Below are 22,260 nucleotides of genomic sequence, written 5' to 3'. Positions count from 1 at the left end.
AGCAGCATTTTAAAAAATTCACAAACTCGCAAGTACGATGAAGATTAGTAATCTTTCCCTGAATCCTTTTAATAAAAACGCTTGAAACGTTGTATGTCATCGTTCTTTTTATGCATATGTTTGACCATTTTGTAATTTTACGCTTTGTTGACTCCATAACTCAAAAAGTTCTCACTTTTATGGCTCCTCGATCTTCTGAATATTTCTGCCTGATGTCTAATTAAGACCATTTCACATTATAAGAGTTGTGCCCTGCTTGCTCTACCGTTTGACTGGTAGAAATTTGAATAAAAAACGATTTCTTTCATTTTGGAAAATTGATGGAAAGCGCAGAGTTGGAGGGGCAAATAATACACAAAAGGGTAGGATTAAAACAGAATATTTATTTTTCAGTAAAGATATTACATGTAATTACTCATATGAGTTAGTAGCAAATTGAAAAACTGCCATATGTTCCATTACTAGAAACATACGAGTACCTGTTTTAAAAATTACAATATTGAATTTTAATTTGATTATCGATTTAAAAAGTTGCAACAGATCATTTTTATGAATTCTTTGTTAATTCAAAATTTAATAACGGCGAGGTTTTCATGAAAAATGTATTAGCAGGTCATGCCCTCAGCTTTACAATAATCCCAATTTTCTATATTTAGTATATCTGTTCTCAGCTGATTATCTTCAAGAATAGTTATAACTTCGGCATAAACCCAGTCTAGTAGCACTTTTTCTCTTGCCATAATCCAAACGTTATTTAGCCTGAAAAAATATTAATACATTTAGCTGGCTGTGGTCTATAAATACCTTATTGGCGGAAGAAGAAGAAACAATTAAATTTGAATTATCTATGACTGCTTCCTGATATTACCCATTATTCTATATAAGTAATATTTGGTCCATATCTTACCTGCCAACTGACATATCAGCACAAGTGAGCAGGACGGAAACATAATCATAGTTCGTGAATAATATCACTTGTCGGTCATATTGTGTACCTTCATATTCTGAATCAAATATTGCTGCATCGTCATAAACGAATGTCGCTGAGCCACTAAGTGTTACTTCACCGTATTTTCTGAAATTAATAAAAAATGATGAACTATTTATCAAATAATAAGGGTAGTTTATTTTAATTAAAACCCTATTTCATTTAAACTAACGTGCTACTTTCTCTATTTAATTTACAAAATATGAGTTCACTTACATCACGTCTAGCAGGTCGACTTCAAGTTTAATCGAACCCTCATCGTCCACATACCAGGTTTGACTTATGCATTGTGTTAAGAAATTAACAGGATAAGCATATTTCGCAACGTTGTACCATTTTCCTAGATACTACGTAGAAAAATTATATTATGTAGAAATAAAAAATTTGTGAAATCGCTTTGAAAAAAACTGATTTGTCTTAAAGATAGAAATTAGGTATACATATTCGATTTAAATTTTGAGTAGACGGAATATTCATTATGATGGCGAGAATATCATCAAATAGAGAATTTCCTTTCCTTAGTCAATCATCTTTAGAATATTGCAAGGGCCATTAAAAAGTTAGATATCGGTTTTAAATTATCTTTAAGATAAAATCATTTCTGTCAAATTCTTCTTAATATTAATAAACATTTACTGCTGTTAGATTAAAGCCCTGCATTGGTGTGGCATTTTCGCAAGATGTTTCCATAGTAGTAGGCCCAGGCACAGAGGTCGACGCAGACGTAGGGGTAGACGTAGAAGTAGGCATAGTGGTAGGGGTAGCCGTAGGCGTAGATGTAGACGTAGGCATAGTTGTAGGAGTAGCCGTAGCCATAGACGCAGACGTAGGTGTAGCCGTAGGCCTAGGTGTACCCGTAGGCCTAGGTGTAGCCATAGGCGTAGGTGTAGCCGTAGGCGTAAGCGTAGGCGTAGGTGTAGCCGTAGGGCTGGGTGTTGCCGTAGACGTAGGTGTAGCCGTAGGCGTAGGTGTAGGCGTAGGTGTGGCCGTAGGCCTGGGTGTAGCCGTAGGCGTAGGTGTAAGCGTAGGCGTAGGTGTAGCTGTAGGCCTGGGTGTAGCCGTAGGCGTAGGTGTAGGCGTAGGTGTAGCCGTAGGCCTGGGTGTAGCCGTAGGCGTAGGTGTAAGCGTAGGCGTAGGTGTAGCTGTAGGCCTGGGTGTAGCCGTAGGCGTAGGTGTAAGCGTAGGCGTAGGTGTAGCTGTAGGCCTGGGTGTAGCCGTAGACGTAGACGTAGGCGTAGACGTAGGTGCAGCCGTAAGCCTGGGTGTAGGTGTAGGCGTAGGTGTAGGTGTAGGCGTAGGTGTAGCCGTAGGCGTAGGTGCAGCCGTAGGCGTAGGTGTAGCCATAGGCGCAGGTGCAGACGGAGGCATAGTCTGAGGCGTCGACGCTGGTTGGGCTAAAGCTCCAGCGCAGAGGAGAACCAGGAGTCCCACTTGAATCATTTTTTCACCTGAATAGGATTAGAAATAAACGAGCAAAAATATATAATAAATTAATGATTCAATTTTCCATTGAAATTTATTCTCGCCCTTATGTGTCAATAATATAAATGTATTACAAACTAATACTCTACACACAAAAAACTGAAATAGGACTCACGGAAAAAGTGGGTGGTTGAATCTACTATAGAAACTAGTAGTCGGGCTTTTCGTATGCATTAAGTCAATCTTACTATTTAAAGCAGTTAAGTTAACATTCTGCATAGCAGTAGTTATTATACGAAACGATGAGAGTTTAAACATTGTAGGGGAAATGCACACGAAAAGTCCGTGCAAAATGATAGTCATCACACTAAAAGTACGTATCGAGGTTAGTTTTAGTTAGTGGCATATTTTGGAGAAAGAAGTTTCAAGCTTCAACTAGATCCATCTATTACTTTATGTTTGACAGACGCGTAAATCAATTAAATGGAGAGATTTCCAAAAATGGATAAAAGTGAATGACGTTTGTTGATTGAACATTGCTTTATGAAAATCATTTCGCCTCAAGGCAGTTTTTATCATTCATTTGTACTTACTTTTTACACTTATTTCACGGGTTTGATTAAGCCCACCAAAAAAGTCACTCATTTTTATGTAAAACCCCTATTGACAAAATAAAAATTTATTAAAAGGTTCACTGTAGCGTTGTTGCAGATTAATAATAATTGTATTGTTAAAGAAAGCAGTTTATTTAATAGAATTTTTAAACCTGGTAATAAAAGACCAAAAATATTATCATGGAAAAAGTTACATGTAAAAAAAGACACGTCCCAAATTTTACTACTTTTCCCAATATGGATAATCGTAACTTTGGTATTATAGTCTACAAAAATAATTCGATAATAAATTTCCAATTTTTTTTCGTTATTTGGCGACTAATTCAACTTTTGGGTTAAAATTTTATTTCTTTGCTTGAAAATTAAACTATAAGGTTAAAAATCCTTAAAAAAATTAAAATTCTGATTACTAATTCATGTAATTTGTCAATAATTAACGTTTTTGGTAAAATATTGATATTTTTTGTTGAAAATTGATTTCCTTGTATAAAAATTAATTTTCTTGTCTGTTGAAATCTTTTTTATGGAGCTTTAATTCTTCTTGGTAGTAAGTACATCTGTTTTATTCAAATTTTAACCATTTTTTTTAAAGTTCATCTATTTTGTTTAAAATTGATCTATTTTGTTTCAAAATTTATTTTTTTCTGGTTCAAGATTTAATACTTTAGATTAAATATTCATATTATTTTGTTAAATATTCCTTTTTCTAAAATCAATTTCTTCTTATTGAAAATGTAACTTTTGTAATTTTTCTTTAAAATTGATTATTTTGAGTATGCGTTGTGTTTCAAAATTAACACATTGTCACCAAAAAAAATTGTAAGTGACGGACTTAAGTAGCTAATTTCTATGTATCTTGAGCCACCGGAAACGGATCAGGTCTGAATGTGAAAGTTAGATCGCATTTTTAATATAAACTCTAACACAATATTAAAAATAAAAATAATTATACACTTTTTGCAAAAACACAACTTTTGATTTATACTTAACAGTAAGTTTAATTTTCATCATGGCAAATACAAATTTTATTTCTGTTAAATACGCCTGGCATTGGTTAAATAATAAAATTTGACATCAGTAAGTCTCACATTTCAGCCAGTTTTATTATGCACAGAAGCCGTATAACGGTAACTAAATGAGCACATATTTTTCAAATTTTCCTGATTAAATAGTTATAATTAGAAAAAAAAAATTTTCAAATATATAAATAATAAAGCCGAAAATATGTAATGACGATATCATAAAAAAACTAAGTACAAAGCAGATCTTCAAAATAATTAACTATGCAAGACTAAATAAATAAAGAGTCAAGAAAATAAAGATTCAAGAAAAAAAAGACATTGTTTTTTAAAGGCCCTATAAGATTACCATGAAGACTTTACGAATTTTTTTGAAAGTTTGAATTTTTATCGCAAGAAGTATTTACTTAAAAAGAGCTACAAATTTGTTATCAATCATTTTTTATAGGATGCGTGGTTTTCTTCGTAAAAAAAAATTATGAATAAAAAAATCCAATTTATAGAGAATTTATAGACATATGGCAAAAAGAAACATTCAAAATATAAAAAATAATATAAAACTAAAAAAAATAAAAGACAAAATTTGTTCATCCAAAATCGATCAATAAATTTCTTATATGAGAAAAAACACTGTTTGGTTAAAAATTCGTCTATTTGGTAAAATACGAATCCTTCTTGTTCAAAAATTTATTTTTGTTTTTACCAAAAATTAAAATTTCTTATTTTTGTTAAAAAAATCCTTTATTTTGATCACGGAAATTAGTGAACAAAAAGGCCCAACTAGCCCTTGACTAACCACCGACCAGGTTCCGACTGAAATTTTGACAACAAAAATCCCAACCAGTTCCCGATTAGTCCCATACTGGGCACTTTGTCAAAATTAATAACCCGACTAGCCCTCGATTAGTGCCCGACTTGTAATAGGGTCAAATGGGGTTATTTTCATACGGATGGTATATTTACCAATACAAATGAAGAAAATCGCTAAAACTCAGGTCGGTCAAGGACACTGATTATTAGATATTAAAAATTTGTATACACAAATGTAAGTTTCTGCAAAAAAGATCAGTATTGTATAGAGTTCGCTATTTAATATTATTAATATACTTAATGTAATTTTAAATATTTAGAGAAAACGCACCTGATAGATTTTGAAATATTCTTCTTCCACTTGCTGCTTATGAATAGAAACTGAAGAAAATGCGTCTTATATAGTGCAAAAATAATAAAAATGATACTAAAAAAATGTAATAGCGTTCGAATAGATTTGAAAATGTTTGCTATTATTGATAACTTTTTTAGTAGTAAACAATTTTATTGCACATTAAGCCTTATTGCTACAGTGCAAATAATTTCTTCGCAGAAGTTATAGAAATAATCAAAAGAGATTGCGAATTGTTTAAAAACAAATTCCTAAATTTTTGCACATTTTTTTTTATTACGCATCGATTTCTTAGAAGTAAAGATTTTTATCGTGTATTGAAAGTTTATAAAAAAAGTAAAGTATTCCGTCGCAGCGAGTTCGAAGATTATCAAACTCACGACTTATAGACAGATTAGAAATATTTGCAAAAATTCATACATTTTTTCAGATTCTTTTTATTACGCATATATTTTTAAGAAGTAAACCGTTTTATTGTGCATTAAAATTTTATTGAAAAAAGGAAGTATTCTATGGCGGAAAGTTTAAAAATTATCAAACTTACGACATTGTTTTAATTTGCGTAGATTTTTCCAAAATGAATAGTTTTGTTGTACATAAAAGATATAGAGAAAAAATTAAGTATTCTGTCGCAGCAAATTTATAAATTATCAAACTCACGACATTTTTTTTATTACGGATACATTTTTTATAAGTAAACAGTTTTATTGTTCATTAAAATTTTATAGAAAAAATGATGTATTCTGTTGCAGAAAGTTTTGAGAATTATCAAATTCACGACCAATTTATTGTATTTATTTATATTTTTATTAATAAATACATATTTATTAATATTATGTTGTTATTTATTTATTGTATAGACAAATTTAAGTATTGTTTCGCAGCAAGTTTGAAAATGATACAACTCACGGCTTGGTGAAAAATTCGGATTTTTTAAAATAATAAATCGTACATTTGTTGTACTTTTCAAATGAATAAAAATTATATAAATGTGTACTGAAATTTTTTATTTGTGCCAAAAGTGTCCGGATAAAAACTCCAAGTTTAATAACAATGACTATGGCGCGTTCAGTAAATATTTTGGAAAAAAGTTCCAAAAAATGTTATTACGTAGGCTGACCCACACTATTAGATTTCAGAGCAAAATGCTTAGAAGAAAAACTGAACTAGAAGGAATTCTAAGCAAGTCACAAAAAAAGAACCATCCATCTGCAATAGGTGCCAAGTTATAACTTTTTAAAGAACCCGGATTTTTTTCGAAAAGGAGGAAAAAATAAAATTTTAAAGTTTGTACCTCAACTTTGGAACCTGCTTATTTCCCCAAAAAATTTTCGAAGTAAATTAGATTCAATTTCGAGTAATTGTAACAAAAAACAATGACCTAGCAACAATAGGTCATAAGTTATGGCCCCCCAAAACTGACCACTTTTGACCTATTTTTCAGAGCAAATGACTCAAGTTGAATTTTCTTAAAATACTTCTTTTCTGATTAAAGCTACGTACGTGGTGTCGGGAATAAAGTTGTAGGAAAGAAAATTATGCAAAATGCTTAGTAGCGAATTTGAGCTAGAGGAAATTCTGAGAAAGTTACAAAAAAATAAAAATGAAAAAGAAAATGTTTTCGTATCTTGTTCCGGTTTTTTTTTCAATATTTAATTTTTTGTGAAATGTTATTCTTCATGGTCGGAACAAGTAACGTTCAAATAAGCGTTTAAAAAAAAATTGATTAACGATCAGATATGAATAAGCACCAGTCGATAAACATGAGAGAATATCTGAAATAAGATAATCGCAGGCTACGGTGACGGACTAGTGATCTGGTAGAAGTTTTTTCAGAATTCAAACTAGTGTGTTTTCATTATTTTCAAATTGATATAATTTCTTAAAAATAAAAAATTATTCTTTCTTCTGAATCTTAGATGTCAAAGTGATATTACTATATATATTTTCTGCTTAAACAAAATATTCAACGCCTTTAACTCTCACAGGTCAGGATTTTGATATAACCTCAAAAACACCCAATAAATCACTGAAACCGCAAAAATAATTTGCCCTATAGCATTTCCACCCTTCTAGAGTTAATCTGGTGACCCTATAACCTTATTGCCTTATAATCACCTTACCTCGTAATAATAAGACCACATAACCGCAAAATCCCGTAACTAGATTCAAAAGAAAAATTTTGTTTGTGAAAACAGAACAATTTAGAGAGTTTTTCTTGCACGACATAGACATGGGCAAGTAGTTCAATAACCCCAAAATTTAATTACATCATAACCTCAAAAACACCCAATAAACCACTGAAACCGCAAAAATAATTTGCCCTATAGCATTTCCACCCTTCTAGCGTTAATCTGGTGACCCTATAACCTTATTGCCTTATAATCACCTTACCTCGTAAAAATAAGACCACATAACCGCAAAATCCCGTTACTAGATTCAAAAGAAAAATTTTGTTTGTGAAAACAGAACAATTTAGAGAGTTTTTCTTGCACGACATAGTCATGGGCAAGTAGTTCAATAACCCCAAAATTTAATTACATCATAACCTCAAAACGCCGAAATCATGAGAGTTACGTGACTGAAGTCATGAATCAAGATCTACTTCATTGCAATTTTTAAACCCCTCTTAGGCATCCCTGACGCCATAGTATGCTTATAGTCCAATTTTTTTTGCAATATTTATGGAATTGAATTCTTTCGTGGTAGTTCCACAATTATTGAACAAAAACCACTACTAATACTACTACCATTACTACTACTACCAACAGTACTACTTTTTAAATTTGAAATAGTAAAAAGATCTACCATTTTTTTCTGCAATTTGAAATTTTGCTACCTTAAAGAACATTGGAAATAGTGACACTGCTTTTAAGGAAGATTTGTGGAATGATCCACTCTCCAATTCTCTGTGGTAACGAAAGCAGCGAAGGCACGCTGCCCTGCAGGTGGACGTTAGGGTGTGAAGATGAAGCCGGAGTATATCCATCGACGAGTTAACTTTGTCCTCGATAAAGTCGGAAAGGCCCCATGCTTAGTTCTAGGGAGGTATGGGGGTATTCACCCCTAGGTCGGCGGATTCACCCGCGATTGGAATGGTAGCCTTCTCGTGTGAGTTTTTGACACATTTAAGACGAAGAAAATTTTTCAAAACTTCACTTAAAACCTGCGTCAAACATGTCAGCATTGCCTCTGGTGTTACTTGATCCAAGAAAACTATTTTTGCTTGCTCAAAATGATCTGATTTGCTTGCAGGTCAGTGTTGAACCGACATAATAAGCATGCTGCTAAAATGAGGTTTGTTACACCAACTGTTTGGCGGAGCCCAAGAACAAAGACGATTGTTATTTTTATTTGACTGACGCAATAGGATTCAACTCCAATAATTTGCAAAAAATTTGATACGCAATAGTTTCCAGCGTATCCATAGCTTCTATGTCTGAAAGAAGTAATAAAAAAGATCATGGAGCATCGCTTGATGTATTTGTGGCTGATGTGGAGATTGATGCAGCAATTTATAAGGATATCAATGAAGAGAACAGCAAAAGTTTCGATGACACTGATCAGAAAGAATATGTTAATGAGAAGAGAAAAGATAAGAGGCCGGTCATTCAATCAAGAAGAAACTGAATTATTTAATTAGAGAACTAAGGTTGCCGATAGATGGGCTGAATTTTTAGCTTCTAGACTGGAAGAAAGAAATATCCTATCTAAAGGAACACAGGTTTCATTTTATCGGAATAGAGATGAGTCATTCCGGAAATACTTTACAGACATTTTGGATAAGATTAAATAGGGAAAACAAAAATTGCAGATTTTCGGCGATCTCAAGATCTTGACAATGATATCAGGTCGGCAATCTGGTTTCACGAAACACCCATGCCTTCTTTGCTTGTAATTTAGCAGGGATCACAAGAATAATTACGCTAAGAAAGATTGACCAGCTCGAGAACGTATACAAACTGGATCAAAATATGTTATAAAAAAAAACCTTTGGTTGAGGCGGACCTGAAATTCATAAGATGTTGAGAGATGAATCGTTTAATACTACAATGAATGCCAAGGAACGAGATGCGTGGCTGAGCTTCAAGAATGTATTTGAGAAATTCTAAGGCAAACACAAGAGTGACAACTGCAAGGGATTTGTGTCTGACTTGCTTAAAAACTACAAAAAAATGGATAGCTGCATGAGTTACAAGTGACTTATTCTTGATTGCCATCTGGAAAAATTTCCACAAAATCCTGGAAGATATAGTGAGAAACAAGGAGAACGCTTCCATCGAGATAACAAGGGAATCGAAAGACGTAACGAAGGTGGATGGAATACGAACATAATGGCAGAATTCTGTTGGATGCTTAAAAGGGAGAGTGTTCTGAGTCGCCAAAAGCAGAGACAAAATCCATTGTACAGATCCCAGTCGTTATGTTTTCCTCTGAGAAAGTACACGATAATTCTCTTAAAGACCCTGTTAACTCTCTTATTCGGATTAGCGTGAGGGTGATAGACCCATTCGTTGATCGAATTAAAAAGCACTCAATCAATTCGTTGAAGAGTTCATGAAAAACCAAAATATATTGATTACCGGTTTTACGCTTATGAAAAGGCCCCATTGTGTCGCTTGCTACCACTCTCCAGGCTTTTTCGGCTATGGGTTGACCGATAATGCCAGCAGGTATCAGTTACTTAGTTAGGTTTATGTTTATAGAGGATACTGTTTTCTATTTTTCAGTATGGGAATAGATTGGGCTTTTCTTGTTCTGCCTGTAATCGACCCAAGCACCAGGAATCTTCCGTTTCACATATATTCTATGAGTTATCTTGAATTCGTAACTTTGCCACTCTAAATCCGAACGTGAGAGATAGTTGGTAGGATTGGGCAAACTGTTCAATTATTTGAGACTACTGTGATTCGTCATAACTTAAAAATAAAACCCTTCTCAATACTCTCTAATTGGTCGAATCCCTGAAACTACCGCCAAACGATCACGTTCGGTGAGCTTGTAGTTTCCTTTTGCTACGGCGAACGTCCTGCTCGCGTAAGCGGTAATTTGTTCTTCATCTCCTTGCCCCTAAGTGAGTACAACACCAAGACTTGACACACTCTCATCGCTCTGTAGATTAGGAGTATTTTCCTGTAAGTCACGGATGTTTGGACATGTAAGTATAGGTTTACTAGATAGAACCTCCTTTAGAAAATCAAAGACTTCAGTCCCTTCTTCTCCACTGTGTCATTTAATTTTTAACTTAAATAATGTTGATCAACAACTATGGTGCTACCTTCTCAATGTCCGCCTTGAGGTCGTCCTAATAACTATGAATACAAGACACTCAACCCCTGAGCAAAAAAATTGACTTTTGTCGGGCTTAATAGTTAGAGCAGAATAGTTAATTCCGTCTAAGACACTCAAGATCCGACTTAAGTATTCCCGAAAGGTTTCCGTAACGATAATTATATCGTCTTGGTAGGTAGATACATTCAGTCTCATTTCGGGTGTGATAATGCATCAATTAAACGCTAAAACTTGACAGGAGAATCCTTAAGGATGTACACTACATACAATCAATCTCAAAAGTCGTCTATTTTTGAAACCGTTTGTAAAATCAACCAAAATAGACCTATTATTAATTTCTGTTAATATTGATGGAGACTTCCAAGTACACTTCAGAAAAAACATAATTTAGGTGTAAATTCTTTATCTAACAGCAGTTATTCAGAGGTTTAGTTTTTCCTTTCTCTTTAGGGAAAAATTACAATTATTATTTAAACCAAATGATCAAGGTCTCATTTTATTCTTCGAAAGACTCTCTGAATTTCCATTTGTGTGTATTTTATTGAAAAAGTTAATTTAAAAATCATTCAGTCAATATAATAATAAACATTGGTAGTTTAAATATCAATCAACACTATCCAAATAGAATTGTAAAAAAAGACTGAAGAATTAGAATGAGCCCTTGATAATTAGGGATAAATAGGTATTGTAACCTTGCCCTAAAGAGAGAAAAAATCTGAAACTCCGAATAACTAATGTTAAATAAACAATTTTAACCTTAATTATTTTCACTAATGTATATTTAGAAGTATCTTATAAATCATTTTAAACATTGGCGACTTTTGAGATTGCTTGTATAGTACGTAGTGTACATCCTTAAGACTGAACGCAGGGTGGCAGTCAGATATTTCTAAATATTATGTTATTGTCCCTTCTTTTAATTAAAAAATTAAAAATTGAATCGATTAAGAGTGGGGTATTTTAGACTGAAATAATATTTGAAACCTAATCAAAGCCTTGGATTATGAATATATTATTTTGCAGTTATTTTGAAATACAATATAGTCTATACAGTTTTAATCGGGCGCTTACATCTGTTTAAGTAATAAGACTTGTCAACTGAAACAATATAATCCTCTCGTTATAATTTATAAATTATAAAATTGTGAGCTGATTACAAATCTTTTTGTTATATCAATTACTATTCACTTTTCAAATTTTTAAATACTATTCAATTTTTAAAATAATTAATTAATTTATATTTACAATTCATTACCTAAAAAGGTTTATTATCAAAAATCTTCTATACTAAACTTTTTTAATTTATAATTGTTTTAGTATTTAAAAAAGCATTTTGAAATTCTTTAAACTAAAAAATTAAGTTGAAAAAATTAAAATCTAAAATGGAATATCATTAAATAATTATTTAAGAGGCGGTTGAAATAGAAGTTGAATAGATTTTTTCTAAACCTATGTGAAATTTCCGGTCAAAAAATCAATTCACTGTTATTTCCCGGTTTTTTCCGGATCTCATAAAATTACCGGTTACTTCCCGGTTTTTCAGATTTCCCAGCTCAGCGGCCACCTTGTGAATGGCATCATTTTGAATTCGAACAATTTCGTATTTAAATTTCGAGTTAAATTAAATTAATTTAAAATTTTAAAAGTTTATGCAATATACATGGGGAAAAGTAACGTCAAATTTGAAATGCAGTTAATTTTTTTATGTTTCATCGGAATCCTTTGGTTTGGTACAATTATGATCTTTAGACTATGTTGAAAAAATATATCTACACGAAATTTTTTTTCTTTAAAATTTATAAAATGGCGGATCCCTAAATTTGAACAAAAATGATCATTTCTGCAATGAATAATAAAACCTCGTCCAACTCTTACAAGAGGGAAATTTATTTATTAGAAAGCACGTGATAACAATTAAAATTACAAATTAAAAAAAAATGAAAGGTTACCGCCCAAATTTTGTTCTTCAAACTCATTATTTCTTTGTTTCTCCGTGAAAACTTTTCAGGGGTCAATTAAAATGCTACATTATTGTAAAAAAATATTTCGTAATATATGAAAGTAAAAATTTTGATAAATTTAAAATGATGCCTTATTAAATACTCAAAATCTCGTATTTTCGATACTTTTCGTCCAAAGATCTTCAAATATTTTGTTTAAATTTGTAATTCATGTATCTATTTGAAAATAGTATTAAGGCGCCATTTCAATTTTAGTAACAATTTTGACATCTATTTCCAACCATACATGTTGTATCAATAGAATTGAGTTTTCTTCAAAACTTAAAGATCTTTGGAAGGGCAGCGTAGAAAATACGAGTTTTTGCTATTTCAAATGAAATAGCTCACCCCCCTATTTCATTTGAAAGGCCAAAAAAATGATCTCCACCAAATTTGAGCGAAATTGGTTAACATTAACAAATTGACCAAAACACTCAAAGTTTCTCTTTCAATTAACATGGGAAAAAGTACCGTAAAATTTCAAATGCAGTTAATTTTTTTTATAACATTTCGTCGGAATCCTTTGGCTCCCTGCAATTATGATCTTTAGACTATGTTAAAAAAATATACCCACAGGAAATTTTTTTATCAAAATCTACAAAACGGAGGATTCCTAAATTTGAACCAACATTACAATTTCCATAATTATTAACAATATCTCTTTGAATTCCTACAAGAGGGAGATTTGTTCATTATAAAGCATGTGATGACAATTAAAATTCAAAATTTAAAAAAAGTAAATATGGCCGCCTAAATTTTTGTTTTTAAACTCATTATTTCTTTGTTTCTCCGTGACAACTTTTCGGGTATCAGTTAAAAGGCTAAATTAATATAAATAAACATAGTTTGTGATGCAGCAAAGTTAATGTTTAAAAAAAAACTCAAAATGGCGCCTTTGAAAGAACTCAAAAACTCGTATTTTCTACGCTGCCCTTCCAAAGATCTTTAAGTTTTGAAGAAAACTCAATTCTATTGATACAACATGTATGGTTGGAAGTAGATGTCAAAATTGTTACTAAAATTGAAATGGCGCCTTAATACTATTTTCAAATAGATATATGAATTACAAATTTAAGCAAAATATTTGAAGATCTTTGGACGAAAAGTATCGAAAATACGAGATTTTGAGCCTTTCAAATGAAATAGGGGGGTGAGACCAAGAAGAATATGAAATCAAAAAATAAGAACCACCCTACTGAGCATTTATGCGATTCCGTTATAATCCCTTAAATTAACGTCCTATTCTCTTCCTTATACATAGCCTATTTTATCATGGAAAAAATTCTTTGAGTAGGTTCCTTGATAGGGGCGTGGACCTAAACATCTATGACATTCTCAGTCCAAAGGACAGCCTCTAACTGACCTACAACCATAGGAGAAAGTTTATATTTCAAAAATTCATCCAAGGTCATCTCTTCCGAATCTAGCAAGTTAACTATATCACTAAAGCCCTCTACCTAAGTCCTTAACTGCTTTAACCTTTAGAGGACATGGACATTTTTTTTCAATTTGATTTTTTTTTTACCCAAAATTTATATATAATTTTAGCGCATAACCCATGTGAAAGAAATCCTAAATGCACCCTTGACCTTGAAAATCACTATTTGAAGGTCAATTTCTGAGTTTTTCGAAACGAAGTGCTAGTTTTTTGCACTCTGAGCATCAAACAATATCGATATACCAAGTTCAAGGTCAAAGTAGCAAAAAAAGAAAAGAATCTGGCTTTGGAATGGCAATTTCCAAGGTCAAGGATGCCTTCAGAACTTTTTTAAAATAAATTTTCCGTACTAAGTGCATCTAGAAAATGTATAAACCAAATTCTGATTTAGAAAAAAGTGGCCTTGCAATGAAAATTATTAAGGTCAAAAAGACTCCAGGATTTCTGAAACTATTTTTCTGTTATCCAACAAACCGCATTTTGCCTAAAAACATAAAATATTGTGTGCGTGTGCGTGTATGTGTGTGCGTGTGTGTGTACGAGAGGAAGATGCTTTTGTTTCAAGAAAACTTTTTTTGAGTCTACGCTTTTCTGAAATAGACTAATATCTTCAAGATCCTTAATAATAAAGTCATCACAGTTCTGGTTAATATTTCCTTTTAAATTGCTCTCTACAGAAACAAGACCATGAACTTCTAAAAAATAAACAGATTTGTATCAAAATATTTTAAGGCTTTCAAAAATCAAAGTCTTTGACCTCCTGCGGTTTCTTCGTCTATTGAATTGTTTAGCTTTAAATGTTCATTTTCGTACGTTTTTTTTAATTTCGAAAATGCTAAATTTTCGGGTTCCGATAGTCTCCAAACTTGGATATCTGACAAAAACAGGAGGCGGGGGGGTCATAATTTGCACAAATATAATTGCTTATCTGATGAGAATGTGAAAAAGTAATCTAACTTTTTAATAACGCTGAAAAAGATTGGAAACATTTCAAAAAAAGAAGTTAATCAATTCTTTATATTTTTTTTATCTTAGTAAAAAGATAAAAGTGTACTGAAACTTTTTAACAACGACGGAAGCGAGTAAAACGCATTTTTTATTACGCATAAATTTGTTAGTGATGCATATGCTTATCTTATACTATATAATTCTATTTCCTAAAAATCCATCCATTTTATTTTTCTTTAAAATTTTAACTTCAAAATCAGGAAATTTAACTATTTGTTAGGAAATCCATGTACCTTGCCATTTGTAATATTTTTATCATATTAATCTTTTTTGTGAATAATTCATCTTTTTTATCAAAGATTTAAATCAAACTGAAAATATGACGATTCCATTCTATGGTTTAAAATAATATCTTATTCAGTTCAAGATTAAATTGATTATCTTATCTTATCTCTCTTGTTTAGAAATTCATGTGTTTGGTTGAGGATTTAACTACTTTCATAAAAAAATCGTGATTAAAACCCCCTTAGAGATTTCGCTAAAACCAACCCAAAAATATCCTTATTTTTTAATAAAACTATTAATTTCTTTTAAATTAAAGTCCAGAAATTCAAATCTTTATGCAAATGCTCGTTATGTAGTAAAAATTTAAGATGATAAAATCATTGGTTGGATTGTAGTTTTTGCTTTATTCAAAAATTACTTGTATTCCATGAAGTTTTATTAGCTTTATCAGTTCTCATTTGTATTTGATTATTGTTGCATTATTGTCTTCAAAAGTTTCTTTTTAAATTATAAACACTGTAAGCACTAAAATTGTTGAGGAAATATTCTTATAACTGAATTAAAAAATTGCTAGAGATATGGCTCACTCTACTAGAAAGATACTTTCAGCTTTTTATAGGACTTATGGTTTCTTTTAAATTAAAGTTTAAAAATCCCAATCTATATACACATGCTTTTTGGTAGATAATGAGCGCATAGGGGATGAAATCAATATTTAATTGATTGATTGTTAACTATTACTAGTTGACTGATGTTTTGAATAATTTCAAACTTTTTTCGTATAGTGTAAGGTTACATTCTTTGACCTTAAACAATTAAAAACATGTGAAATTATTATCAACATTGTATTACTTTGAATAATTATTTTTTAGCAGCAATTAAAAAACTCCCAAAAGTATTATATTTCAGAATCTACTAACATCTCTGAAAATATTTTTCTGCTGATAGATTTGCTTATACCAAAGTTCGAATAGTTTATAACTATTTTATTATTTAAGTATTTAAAAAATTTTTTTCGCGTCAATTAAAAAATTCCTAAATGTATTTCTGATGCGAATCTAACTATGTACTCGTTTTCTTTATAGGTCCACTAGTTTTTCTTCAATAAAGTTTACAATTTTTTTATCCTAATAGTTTAAAATATGTTATTATTTAGAAATTATACTGTTTTCTCTAAAACACCTTTTTTGTGTGTAGAATATTAATCTGCTTAGAAAAAAGTTCATCTTTTTTCGTTGACAATTTATTTCTCCCGTGAAAAGATTAACTATTTTTTTAAACCCTTTTTTATTGTTAAAAAATAATATTTTAGTTTTAAAATATAAATGCTTTACTTTAGGATAGAAATTTATCTTTAAAGTTGAACATCTTTGATCAAAAGTTGTGGTTTTATACGTCAAAAATGTTTTTTAAAAATTCAAAAATTCAATTTTCCATGAAAACTATTCGAGATATGAAAAAATGTCAAGACAAAAATTATTCATATTAAAAAGGTCAACAAATTTTTTTTGTGGTAATTTTTTCATTATACAAATATTTTTCGTATTAGTAGTGAAAAGTGCTATAGAAAATCAGAAAATTCCATTTAAGAGTCACACTTTGCAAAATACGAATAAAATAACTAGACCAAAATTATTCACCAAAAAATATCTACAAATTTGTTGTTATCTATTTCTTCCATGTAGATTTTTGTTCAAATATAAATTAAAACTTTGAATTTTTTTTGGTTAAATTATCCGAAAAAGACACATTGTACGAAAAATAAGAAAGGGTGAAAGTTCTTTAGTAGAGCCAGATCAAAGAATCTGTTGTAGATTAGTTTTTATAGGAGACGTAGTCCATTTTATCGTAAAAATTAACATTAAAATAAAAAAATTAAATTTTTTGAAAAACATCACGAAATAAGAATAAAAATAACAGACAAAAGCTGTTCATTCAAAAATATCTACAATTTATTTATGAATAATTTTGTATTGTATTCGCAGTTTTCGTTTTTAGCCGTAAAAAAGGCATTAAAATTTTTTTTAATTTTTGGAAAACTATCACGAGATAGGAAAAAAATTAATAGATAAAATTTGGTATGAGAAAAGTCGACAAAATTTGTTATCAATTATTTTTTGAAAACACGAGTAATTATTATTTTTATTGTAAAAAATATAATTAAAATAAACAGTAATTTTTTTAATGCTACACGGTGCAATAATATGATAATTTTTTTTAAATGTTCGCCTAAATTATACCCACAAATTGGGTTTGAATCAGTTTTTGCTAGGACGCGTTATTTTTGGTGTAATCGAGAAAAATTACATCAAAATGGCACCGTTAAGCCCCTCTGAACTTTAGAACATGTTCGTACACTTTCAGCAGCTTTTGATGATCTGCGTCTGAAATAAATATAACATTATCGCAATTTCTAAATTTTCTAGGAATTATTTTGGTGTTGGGTAAAAATTAGGATCCAGGTGCACTGAAAGTTTTACCGGATCTTTCAAGACGTCATGTACGAGAACTTTTAGTACATTTAAAATTGTCCCAACAGCCATAATAAATACCAATGGTAAGTCGAGGATTCGGGTGCACAGGGTCGCGCAAAAGGTAGTTAAACAGATATTCTATGAAAACTTTTAACAAATTTTAATCATGCCAACTCCTAAAATTACTGCAAATGATAAGTCGACGTTTTGGAAGCACAGGACTGCGTAACAGGTCGTTTAGCACGCATTCTACGAGAATCTTGATGAATTTTACGTTTTCCCAATAGCAACAGCAAAAATAACTAATGGTGGTGTGTCGACGACGAGGGTGCACCGGACCGTAGAATCACCATTTCTAGGAGTTTTGGCAGTTAACACAATTTATATATATTTTTAAAGTTTTCTTAAATTACGTGCTAAACCATCTGCGTCGCTATCCAGTGTACTCGGATCGTCGATTCAACATTGGTCGTTATTTTAAAAGTTCTCGCAGGATACGTTCCTAACTAACTAGTACATGATCCGGTGTTTTCTGATCGTCGAATCAACATTAGTAGTTATTTTGGCTGTTGTCGTAATACAATTTTTTTAAGTTCTCGTAGCATACGTGCTAAACTGCCTGGTGTGTAATCTGGTGCACCCGGATCGTCGAGTTACCATTGTCAGTTATTTTAAGAGTTGGCGCACTAAGTTTTTTTTAAGTTCTCGTAAGATGCGTGTTAACTACTTGATGTGCGATCTGGTGTGCGCGGGTGGCCGAAACACCATTGGTAGTTATTTTAAGAGTTGGCGCAATTAAAACTCTTTTAAATTTCATGTAAAATACGTGCTAAAATATATTTTGCATGATCTAGTGCATTCGGATCGTCGAATCAACATTGGTAGTTATTTTGGCGGTTGGCATAATACAAATTTTTTAAGTTCTTGTAGTATACGTATTGAACTGTCTGGTGCGTGATCTGGTGCACTTGGTTCGTGGAATCACCATTTACAGTTAGTTTAGGAGTTGGGACACAACGTTTTTTTTTAAAGTTCTCGTAAGATGCATGCTAAACTACTTGGTGCGCGATCTGGTTTGGGCAGTTCGACGGACCACCGTTAGTAATTATTTTAAGAGGTAAGTTCAATTAAAATTATTTTAAAGTTCTCGCAGTATACGTATTAAACTACCTCTTGCATGATTCAGTGCACCCGCATCGTCGACTGAAAATTGGTAGTTATTTGGAGAGTTGGCACAATTTAAAGTTTTTTAAATTTCCCGTAGTATACGTGATAAACTATCTGGTGAGCGATCTGGTACATCCAGATAGTCGACTCACCATTGCCAGTTATTTTAAGAGTTGAAACAATTTACATTTTTTACAGTTCTCGCAGGAAACGTTCTAAACGGCCTGTTGCATGATCTGGTGCAGTCGAATTGTCGAATCACCATTCTCAGTTATTTTAAGAGTTGTCAAGCTAATTTTTTTTTATTTCTCGTAAGATGCGTGCTAAGCTACTTGGTACGCGATCTGGTGTGCGCGGGTTGAAGAATCAACATCGGTAGTTATTTTTAGGGTTGACACAATTGAAATTCTTTTAAAGTTCTTGTCGAATACGTGCTAAACTACCTTGTGCATGATCCGGTGCATCCAGATCCTCGAATCAACATTGGTGGTTATTTCGGCTGTTGTCATAATACAATTTTTTTAATTACTCATGGTATACATACTAAATTGTCTAGTGCGTGATCTGGTGCACCCGGATCGTTGAATCACTATTGTCAATTATTTGAAGAGTTAGCCCACCGTTTTTTTAAGTTCCCCTAAGATGCGTGCTAAACTACTTGGTGCGCGATCTGTTGTGCAGGTCGACGAATCACTATTCCTAGTTATTTCGAAAGTTAGGACAATTTATACTTTTTAAAATTATCCGTAGTGTACGTGCTAAACAATCTGATGCGCGATCTGGTACATCCGAATAGTCGACTCACCATTGTCAGTTATTTTAAGAGTTGAAACAATTTAAATTTTGTAAAGTTCTCGCAGGGAACATTCTAAACTCCCTAATGCATGATACAGTGCTTCCGGATCATCGAATCACCATTGGTTGTTACTTTGGCTATTGGTATGATAAATTTTTTTAAACCTGTCTTAGTATACGTGCTAAACTGCTTGATACGTGATCTGGCACACGCAGATCGTTGAATTACCCTTGTCAGTTATTTTAAGAGTAGGTGCACTAAGTTTTTTTTAAGTTCTCGTAATGTGCGTGCTAAACTACTTGTTACGCGAATTGATGCTCACTGATCGACGAATCGCCATTGAAAGTTATTTTAAAAATTTTCATCATTAAAATTCTTTTAAAGTTCTTATAGAATACGTGCTAAACTAACTGGTGCATCATTTGGTGCAACCGGATCGTTGACTTACCATTAGTCGTTATTTTTAGAGTAGGCACAATTTAAAGTTTCCAAAAGTTCTCCTAGTATACGTGCTAAGCTACCTGGTGTGCGATCCAGTGAACTTCGATCGTAAACTCAACATTGGTAATCGTTTTAAGATTTAGCAAAATATAAGTTGATTTAAAGTTCTCGTAGTATACGTGTTAAGTTACATGGTGCGCGATCCAGTGCACCCGGATCATGGAATCAAACTTTTTTAGCTAGTTGGAGAGTAAGCTCAATTTAAAGTTTTTAAAAGTTCTCGTAGTATACATGATCAATAATCTGGGCCGGAATTAAACTGTTTTGCGAGAAATTATTTGCTAGAAAATTCAACTATATATATATATATATATATATATATATTTTGTTAATTTATCCATTTTAGTAGAAATTTCCTTTTTTTTGAATAAAAAAGTGTAAATTTTTGGTTGAAAAATTACATTTTTTTTCAAAAGTCATCTTTTTTTATTAGGAACTGAAGGGGTTTGCTGAAATTTTATCTTTTTTAGTTACAAATTCCACTATTTTTTTTAAACTTAAATTTTTATTTAAAATAATATATTCGTGTTCAAAATTTAACTATTTTGCTGAAAATTATATTTATTTGTTCCCTGGAAATTCATATTTTCTGGTTAGAAATTCAATTTTTTTCCAAAAGTTCTTTTTTTCGTGTGAAGTAGCAGGTTTAACATTTTTGTAAATTGTGGATATATTATGCTGACAAAGAACATGAAATACTTGACCAGAAATATGTTTTTGTTAATCCGGAGTTATCTCCGCCAATTTTTAACTTTCCACTTGAAATTAGACTGATTCAAAGTTAGTTAAAATAACTGAAAAAAACTGATTTAATTAATAAAAAAAATTCAGGAAAGAGTAAAGGTACCACCATTATCTGTTAATCAAAACTATAAAAAACCATGATTTTACCCTTTCTTTTTAATTTTTTTATTTAAATTTTCCTTTTCTGAAATTTTTGGTGAATTATAGAAACCTTCCTGGAGAAAAAAAATGAGTTTTCATTTTCATTACCAACTCACAAAAATGGGAAAAAAGAACTCAGGCCTTCAGGATTAGAATTAATTTCGACATTTTTAGAAAGCCGTCAAAAATTAACATAATTTTTGTTTTTTCGGCAGATTTCAAAAGAGAATGCTAAGATCTATCAAAAAGAATAACAAAAAAATATTAGAATAATATAGCTAAATTCTTATTCAAGTATTAGAATTTACTACACAGAAATATCACTTGATAAGAAAAAATGCGATACTTGATATTTCAACTAAAAGATATTTTTATTTTAAATGAAAAACAGTTGGATTCGAGGAAAAAGACGAATTTTAAACTAAGTGGTTTAATTTTAAAAAATATATATCACTTTTGGGTTTAAAATCGATTTATTTGTTTGAAAATTCGCCAATTTGGTTCCAAACTTCGACTATTATAGAAGAAATGTAATTTTTTGTTTCAAGGTTGAACTGTTTGATTGAAAATTAAACTTTTTTGGTTGTGTTTTCAGATGAATTTTTTTGACAAATTAAATTTTTATTAAGATTCATGACTTAGTTCTTTGTATAAATAATTTTGTAACTTCAAATATAGCTATTTAATTTTTGTTTTTAAAATTTATATTTTTAAACAAAGAATTTTTTTTAAAGTAAATTATTTGCTTGAAAATTTACGTATTCTGTTGAAAATTGTTCTTGTTTTATGATAAATTAATCACCTTAGTTAAAACTTTACTCTTCTAGTGAAAAATTCCACTATTTGGCTGAGTGTTAAATTTCATTGTTATAAAACAATGAAATTTTTTTAAATTATTAACAATGATTTTTTTTAATTTTTATCATTGCAAACTTAAATAATTTGTTGAAAATTTCTTTTAGTTGAAAATCAACTTTTTTAGCTGCTAATGTAACAATTTTTTGTTGTTCATGAAATTAATATTTATAATTAAAAAATTACCTTTTCTAGATGAGCATTGAACTATTTTGTTGAAAATGGATATTTTGGTTTAATTTAACTATTTTGTATTTCGGTTAAAATAATTCTTGATTGAAATATCAGCTGTCAAGTTTCTCGTTGAGAATTCACATTTACAGTCTGTCAAGTTAAAGCGTGGGTGGCTTTACTCGCAGTCGGTAAGGTGTATCGACATGATTTTGGTGTCAAAATATTAAGAAGAGCTCCCTC

At 31.1% G+C, this 22,260-nt stretch overlaps 2 protein-coding genes across 4 annotated transcripts in view; one reads left to right on the top strand and one right to left on the bottom strand.

The window, feature by feature from the left end:
* Positions 1-365: 365 nt before the first annotated feature.
* On the bottom strand, positions 366-5,335 carry LOC117169065 (mucin-2-like). Of its 2 annotated transcripts, XM_033355172.1 has the most exons (6): positions 5,185-5,252; positions 3,004-3,070; positions 1,625-2,436; positions 1,205-1,335; positions 908-1,075; positions 366-759 (listed from the first exon to the last, which is right to left on the bottom strand). In XM_033355172.1, exons 2-6 carry the CDS (start codon positions 3,053-3,055, stop codon positions 606-608), a joined length of 1,317 nt encoding a protein of 438 aa, XP_033211063.1. In that variant the 5' UTR covers positions 3,056-3,070; positions 5,185-5,252; the 3' UTR covers positions 366-605. The 2 variants fall into 2 exon arrangements, with proteins under 2 accessions (XP_033211063.1, XP_033211064.1); XM_033355173.1 differs by lacking the exon at positions 3,004-3,070 and having other exon boundaries at positions 367-759; positions 5,185-5,335.
* A 12,796-nt stretch (positions 5,336-18,131) lies between these two features.
* The window catches only part of LOC117169511, a 42,168-nt gene continuing 38,039 nt past the window's right edge, over positions 18,132-22,260 (top strand). For both annotated transcript variants that reach the window (XM_033355927.1, XM_033355928.1), the window contains exon 1: positions 18,132-18,759. The gene's annotated coding sequence lies outside the window, so the exon portion shown is untranslated. The remainder of the gene's footprint in view (positions 18,760-22,260) is intronic.

Source organism: Belonocnema kinseyi, chromosome 3 (genome assembly GCF_010883055.1).
Source record: "Belonocnema kinseyi isolate 2016_QV_RU_SX_M_011 chromosome 3, B_treatae_v1, whole genome shotgun sequence".
NCBI lineage: Eukaryota > Metazoa > Arthropoda > Insecta > Hymenoptera > Cynipidae > Belonocnema > Belonocnema kinseyi.
The sequence above is the reverse complement of the archived record's forward strand: the minus strand, read 5'-3'. Positions and strand labels throughout refer to the sequence as shown.

Coding starts and splice junctions, on each gene's coding strand:
- LOC117169065 (XM_033355172.1), bottom strand. CDS start 3,055: ATGAGTGACTTTTTTGGTGGGCTTAATCAAACCCGTGAAATAAGTGTA. Junction 2,437..3,003: donor CCGTGAAATAAGTGTAAAAA/GTAAGTACAAAT, acceptor AATCCTATTCAG/GTGAAAAAATGATTCAAGTG. Junction 1,336..1,624: donor AGGGCTTTAATCTAACAGCA/GTAAATGTTTAT, acceptor TTTTCTACGTAG/TATCTAGGAAAATGGTACAA.